General features: G+C 54.5%; 1 protein-coding gene across 1 annotated transcript; it reads left to right on the forward strand.

Annotated features, from left to right (window-relative positions):
* The first annotated feature begins 2,157 nt into the window (after positions 1 to 2,157).
* On the forward strand, positions 2,158 to 5,399 carry FOXI2 (forkhead box I2). Its single transcript, XM_040607633.1, has 2 exons — positions 2,158 to 2,691; positions 2,773 to 5,399. Exons 1-2 carry the CDS (start codon positions 2,241 to 2,243, stop codon positions 2,961 to 2,963), a joined length of 642 nt encoding a protein of 213 aa, XP_040463567.1. The 5' UTR covers positions 2,158 to 2,240; the 3' UTR covers positions 2,964 to 5,399.
* Positions 5,400 to 7,546: the final 2,147 nt, after the last annotated feature.

The raw sequence follows: 7,546 nt of genomic DNA on the forward strand, positions 1-7,546 counted from the left end.
ACACAGTGAAGATGCAAATGCCTGTGATTCCTGGCGACTGGTTTGCTTTTCTTGAGCATTTTCCAAAAGCTTGGACAAACAAGTGCACCTCGCTGCACAGCCTGAAGTTCAGCGGGTTACTAAACCTTCCCTAGCATGGTATCGTGGCACGGTGAAGGGCCAGGGCAGGGGCTGCTGGCAAAGCCGTGCTGCCGCCGCGCTGCCCTGCTGCTGGGTACAGCCCGGGAGCAGCTTCTGGGGCAGCCCTGAGATGGTGGCTAAAGACAAATCCTCAGCATAAGCCTCTGTGCTTGTGTATACATATGTATTTATATACATATATATATATATGTGTGTGTGTGTGTGTGTGTGTGTGTGCAAAATGGGTCATAACGTTGATGGTCCAGGGCAGAAGCTATCCCACTGCCTGCCTTCCACTAGGCACAAACCCAGCCTCCTCAGTGCTTCTCACAGCTCTGCAGCATCTGCTCCGAGGCTCTCCCAGCATTCTGCACCAGACCTGCCACGGGAATGCTGATGCCAACCCACAAATAACACAGTTTAGAAAGAAATGGCTGGGCCGTAAGAATGATATTGGAAAGGCAAAGGCCTGGTGATACAGATGTACTTTCACCCCTGCATTCACAGACCCAAAATACAGATCAAGAATTGGAGATTGTTTTGTTTGTGTGAGATGCCACCTGAAGCATTTTTGTTCTCCACCACAGACCAGTGTCCCATTGATATTTGCCTATATATAGCTATAGCTGCTCATAAAGCCATGTCTTTTATCTGTATTTCTGAGGAATGGTCTGAAATTTCCAAAGGACAGGCATAGTCTGTAATACAAGAATATACAGAAAAGCAATTTAAGATCAATTCTCCATCAAATCATGAGGTGTCTTCTCTGAAAAGTGAAAAATTTTAGATTGTTTTCTTCTATGTTAATGCCAATGGAAGAAAACATAACCCAAGACTCTGATTTTACAGGAGAGTAAGAAATGCAGAAGTTTTTATAGGACGTCACACTTAGGTCAAAAAAGTGAAAATCAAGTCATGCCCATGGGTTGGGGGTTTTTTTGGTGGGTTTTTTTTTTTTTTGCAGCTGCAATATTTCATCAAAGCTGTGTAGGTGCATGGTTTGCCACGGACCAAAGCAGAGTGCAAATTTTAGTTTAAAGTCAGTGTCAGCAGTAGCAGAAGCAGCAAATCCTTTCCTTCCCTTGCAGCCCAGCTCCCGCGCTGCTTTATTCCGTGTGGCGTGGGGGCAGCAAGGCGCTGAGCACCGGCGGGGCACGGGGCAGCACCACGGCTTTCTGTAAGCGCTGGGAGCGTGTGGTTCGAGTTCAGGAGTTCAGTATTAGGGGTTTATACGTGCACGTAGGATGACACGTGCCTTTAGGAGTTATTTATAAATTACATTCTTATTTCCAAATGATATTTTTTTTTTTTTTTTTTTTTTTTTTTTTTTTTTTTTTTTTGTAGTTAAGGGAAATGTGGGAGAGCGTATCAATGATGCACTGTCCAGGCATTTAATTGCTGGAAATCAAAGCTTGCTGAAGGAAGGGACAGTGGGGCCTGCTGGGCTGCCTTACCACAGCACTATGCATCCCGAGCAGGGCCCCGAGTCACGGCAAGGATCGCTCGTGTCCATCAACGCTCAGAAATTGTTCGGTGAGGTACCAACCCGGGAGTTCCAGCTTTACCGCTGAAGCTCTGGCATCTCCCTGGCACTGGGATCAGGGCACCCTCAGCCTGCGCACACGCAACAACATCTGGGCACAGCTGGAAACGCCCTCTTTGCCCCAGCCCCCGGGGGCTGGAGGGAGGATTCCGGCACCTTTTCCACTTTTCCCGACCAGCGGGTGGGTTCCCTGCGCCAGGACACGGCTCCCGCGGCCGCTGGGATCCCGCGCTCGGGCGGGGGCCGGAGCAGGAGGTACCGCCGGTGCCTCTCGCCGTCCCGCCGTTCCCGAATTCTCACGGTTTGTCCCGGAGACTTTTCCGGGGCGGGGGGTGGGTGGGGGGGTGGGAAGGCGGGGGCGCGGCGGTGCCCCCCGCGGGGCTCGGGGCGGGCTGGCTCCGGGGGGCGCTGCCCGCGGCGGGGCGCGGACACGCGTGGGGCGGGGGCGGCCCGGCCCGGCCGGGGGGTCCCGCCCCGCTCCTCCGCCGGCGGCGGGCGCGGGGCCGCGGGGCCGCGGGCGCTATTTAAGCGGGCGGGCGCGTAGCGGCGCGCTGCCGCCGGGGCTGGCCGCCGGAGCATGCACGCCTTCGGGCCGCCCGCCCAGCCGCCGCCCCACGCCCGGGAGCTGCTGGACGCGGCGGCGTGCCCCGGCATCTACCCGCCGGGCCGGCCCCGGCCGCCGCCCGCCGCCAACCCCTACCTGTGGCTCGGCGGCCCCGCCGCGCCCTGCCTGCCCGCCGCCCCCTGCCCGCCGGGCTCCGCGGGCGCGGAGCGGCGCTGGCCGGCGCTGCCCCCGCCGCAGGAGTGCCCGCGCCCGGCCCGGCCGCCCTACTCGTACTCGGCGCTGATCGCTATGGCCATCCACAGCGCGCCGGGCCGGCGCCGCACGCTCAGCCAGATCTACCAGTACGTGGCCGAGAACTTCCCCTTCTACAGGCGCAGCAAGGCGGGCTGGCAGAACTCCATCCGCCACAACCTCTCCCTCAACGACTGCTTCAAGAAGGTCCCGCGGGGCGAGGACGACCCGGGTAAGGGGCTGGGGGGGGGGGGAGGCGCGGAGGTCCCGCGGGGCGCGGAGGCCAACGCGCGGGCGGTCCCTGTCTCCGCAGGCAAAGGCAGCTACTGGACGCTGGACCCCAACTGCGAGAAGATGTTCGATAACGGCAACTTCAGGCGGCGGAGGAAGCGACGGGCCGAGGCCGGCGCGGCCGAGGGCGCCGGGGGGAGCGGCGGGGGCCCGCGGCCGCCCTGCCCCGCCGCTGCCGCCCCCCTCTACGGTCGCGCCGGGGCCCAGGCGTGAGCGCGGCCCCGGCCCCGCCGGGCTGCACCGGCCTCACCGGAGTGGAGCCCCTTCGCAGCGCCGACGTGTACGTGCTGGTACGGCGCCTGGCGGGACCGAGGGGGGGGGCGCGGGGGGCCGGGCGAGGCCGTCGGGGCCGCCCGCGGGTGCTGCGCTCCCTCCCCCCCCCCTCCGCCGCTTCCCACCGAAACCTCGGAAAGGCCCTACCCGCCAGCCGGGCCGGTGGGCGGCCTGGTCCCCCGCCCCGCGACGGCCCGGCAGAGCGCCCCGCAGCACCCAGCGGGCCCGGGCCGGGTGCGGGGCTCCTGCCCCCCGCGGCCCTGCCGGCTGGGTCGGGGCTGGCGGGGGCCGGGGCCGCAGCCCGCACCCCCCGGAGGTGCCAGGAGCCCGGTATGCAGGGAGGGACAGAGGGGTGTCCCCTCACCCCCCAGGCCCCGCTCCCAGGGGGTACCGCGCTGGCATGCGGGGCACCCAGCCCCGCCATCCTCTGCAGCGTCTCTAAATAAACCCCCTTCATTTTGTCCAAACACACAAGATCATCTTTGTGTCAGCCTGCAAAGCTGACGATAATTTGTACGAAGAATTTCAGATTTAATCGAGCGTCCAAAATTAAGCCGGATCCCCGCTGAGGAGCTCTTTAATTGCTCACCGCCTTGGCGGTCACCGGTGGGGAGCTGGTGGCCCGTGGAGCGGGTGTCCCGCTGCAGCCCGGGGTGCTCCATCCAGGCACTGCCGGCTTCCCGGGGCACCTGCTGCTTCTCCCTCGGTAAGAACTTCGCCGGCTGATCCGCGGCAGCCGCACACGTGTGTGGGTTCTACCTGTTTTGTGAAGCTTTGGAAAAGCGCAGCGTGGCACCAGTGGGCTGCAGCCATGGCAGATATGTTCGGGCATTTTATTAAATTCTTTAAATGAGAGGGGTTTGGGCCACCCCTGCTTGCTTAGTAATGCCTGGTGCCCATTCCCTGCTTTTTGCTTTCCAGTCGTTTTCTGAAGGTCCATGAGTTTGAAGAAAATGGAATTGTGAACTATATAATGTGTTGCCTCTCCTTTTGGGCTATCTCCAGCCAGCTCTTCCTCACTTATGACAAAAATACAGCTTTCTTAAATAAAAACCTGAAAGTGGTGTTTACAAGAAAACAACTCCGAACAGAGTTTTGTGCATTATAATGGAACTATAAAGCAAGGTTGAAAGAAAACCCACATAAAACAAATTAAGAATGTAAAATGTGTCAGAGGTGCAAGTCCCCGATGGGGGGGAAGAATCAGCTGCACAAGCAAAGTTTTCCTGGCCCAAAATGTAATAAATAGTATTATAATGTATCTGTTTTACAAATATCCCATTTCAGTAGACCTGGAGTGAAGGAAAGAGCCAAGTGAACTTGTCAGCCAATAACCTGTGTAGGTTTATTTAGACAAATGTCTTTTTTTTTATTAATCTCCTATTTCAGAAAAAGCTTCATACAAGAAAAAATCATTTTTTATCTGAGAAAAATCACTGTTCTGAAGTGGCTTTTAAAAATATTTCAGACAGAATCTCTTTGTATTGTTATTTTCCAGGGCTATCGAGCAAGAAGACACTTAAATTGCAACCTGTTTCCTTCTTAAAGTGCATAGAACCTTCCTGTTCAAGGTTTCAAGCTCTTATTTCAGCAGGGCAACTGTTGGCTACAACATTAAAGGGTGCAGGGGAAGTTATTTTTGCAATTAGTTGTGTTTTAAGCTGCTTTTTTTCCAGGTGGCTGAAGGTTGGGGTGAGCAGGGCACGTAGAGAGTGAAGAGGGCGGATAGCCTTGTATCGTTAGCAAAAAAAAAAAAAAAAAAGGGCTTGTTGATTAATTTCTTGGTGAAAATAACTGCATGTTTCAGTTGGCATTCAGATTTTTAAAAGCTGCCTTTGGACTGTTAAATTCATTTGCCCAGGACTGGGCACACACTCTTAAATAGGAAGGATGGAGAAACTCGCCCTGGTGGATCTGGAGGACGCTTCCCGAGACACGGTGAAGACCTTGACCTCAGGGCTGGGGAAGAAATTATTTCACTCAACCCACATTTTCTTTTGCTTCAGGATACAAAGTTCTGGATCCAACCATGTGGGCTGAGCTCTGTATTTTCACCTTGAGACTGTTTGCCCTGGGGCAGTATGCCATTGTAGGACCCTGAAAATGCAAAAAGGAGAAACTACCCGTGGCTGCAGGTGCTTCAGGCTTTCCCAGCATGGTCTTAGCAGCTCAGCTGGGTCCTGAATTGGGGAAGGCCATGGATAGCTCAGCGAAAGGACCACACTGCATTGCCAGAACTTTTCTTCAGGGACCATTTCAGGTGGTGATTCAATGTGTACTTGGAGGACATCATTTGTATTTCCTTGTGCTTCTGTTGTAATTCTATTTTTGTGTATCGGAAAGGAGCATTTTTTAAAATAAATTGGTCTAATTGGAGCAGAGAAGTTGCAGTCCCTCTAAGCAAAAACGCCCTTGATGGAAGAACTGCATCAGGTAACAAGTCTTTGGGCTAATTGGGCAGCTGCAGACTTCAGTGAAAAAGGGGGGTGGGATGCTGGGATGGGATGTGGTCCAGCCTTGCTTGGGCCAGACTCCAATGGAAGCCCAGAAACGGTCTCGTCTAGTCCTCGGAGCGCAAACTTTGGAGACTGGCAACCCACGGCTGCCTTGCTGAGCCATGCCAGCCTCAGCCCTGAGCAGTGTGGGGACACGCCGGGCTGCAGCCTCGCCATTGCGCTGCCCCAAGCTCCACGCTCGTCCCCGCTGGGCATGGCTACGGGAAGGTGAGACGGGTTGTTCCTGGGGGTTCGGGGACAGTCACGACGACGTAGGGAATCAGAGACCACTGAGCAAATGACCTGGCTGCTGCTTTCCAGTCACGCGCTGTCCTTACTGCTGCCAGGAGGGACTGGCTGCAGGGCACCCTGAAGGGGATCCCAGGGCTCCTCGAGCTTCACTGGCTTTCTATAAACTGAACTGATGGAGACTGGTGGCCCCACAGCTGCCTTTCCCAGGCCCCGCTGCTGAATATGGCAGGTCACCTCTGCGTGCATCTCCCCGAGTTATTTCTCCTTGCAGCCGCGTTGTGACTGCAGCAGATCTGAGTGTGGCAGAAGATGCTTCAAGTGTTTGCATGTAAGCTGAGAGCAGTTTCCCCAAGCTCCTGCCCTAAGCTGTGAGGTAAGGTGGGCTCTTCTCTGGGGGCCCACGGGCAAGGAGCCTACTCAGGAACTTGGACGAGGCTCCTAAGGAACCTGTCCACGTTGGCAATGCAGAAGGGCTGAGGAGCTGAGCTTTTTCACTTGGAAAGTTAACACAGCTGGAGTGTCCCGAGGTGTGTGGTGCCACAGCAGCCTGACACACACCCTGCCGTGACACACAGGCTGGATGGTTTCCCACCACACGTTTGTGTGAGCTAAAGCTTCTGACGCCGTTTTCTTATTCTCCCCATCTTCTCAAACTCACTGTATAATCAAAGTGATCCTATGCAATAGCCAAATGACCAGACTTGGTCTGAAAAAAAAAAACAAACAAACACCACAGGAGTTCCTCTGGGTCTGGGAAAGAAAATAAGCGCAAATGTGGGCACAGTGGGTCTGGACCTGGTGGTGGGAGCCTGCTTCAGTGCGGAAGGAGGAATGCCAGCCCAGGGAATGGTGAAATGAGAGCAAGGGACTGCTAAATGCAAATAGAGGCCAATGCATGCCCAGTGACCCATCACTGCAGACAAAAAAGCTCAAGGTGCACCTTAGCCGGTAGCCTCAGCTACGTGGTGAGGGTGGTCAAAGTGTGGAAGGGCATAAAGTTTGTGCATAAGTGGTGAGAAGTCTAACATGAGTAAGCATACAGGATGCTCTTGCAGTTAGATGCAATTTCTGATATCTCCTGATCTTGGGAATGTTAGAAATCTACCCCTTGCTGAAGTTTAGAGCAACTTGGTGCCCACTGCAGTGTTAATTCTTCAGGGATAGGTGTCACATCAAGGAAACAGCATCTTTTCTCCATTTTCCCCACAACAAACTGGAGGTAGGATGGAAAAGGTTTCAGTAGTTGAGGGAGTACCCAGACAGAGCAAGAAATTGTGTTCATGGTTCATTTCAGCCAGGACACACTGGAGAATTGGACTTGGGGTAATACATTATGGAAGAGTTTGGGAAATATGGTACCTTCACTTTCTACACTGTGCTTTTTACACGGGATGTTGTAGTACTGGCAGCAAATAACAACAGCCTTGGTTCATTATTCAAGGATAAACCTATGGGAATAAGGAAATAGACTGTTTCTTTATCCACTGAGAGTTCAACAAGATAAAAAAGCCGTGATTCCTTCACCCTAGAGCAATGTGTTTGTCCATATAAGAAAGAGAAGGGACTGTCATATAATCGTAAATCATCTTTTTGGGTCCAGGCAGTGATGTACTGCTTGCAAGGTTGCGCCATGGCTGGTGGGTTAGCAGTTAATGTGCTGAATATTTAATTGTTGGACTGCGGTTTGAGCTCAGCTTCAGGTCTGAAGCCAAGCGAGTTTGGAGGGCTCGCCTCTACTCTTAGCAGACAATAGTTGTCTTCACAAAGAACAACCAT

This window comes from Falco naumanni, chromosome 9, assembly GCF_017639655.2.
Source record: "Falco naumanni isolate bFalNau1 chromosome 9, bFalNau1.pat, whole genome shotgun sequence".
Classification (NCBI taxonomy): domain Eukaryota; kingdom Metazoa; phylum Chordata; class Aves; order Falconiformes; family Falconidae; genus Falco; species Falco naumanni.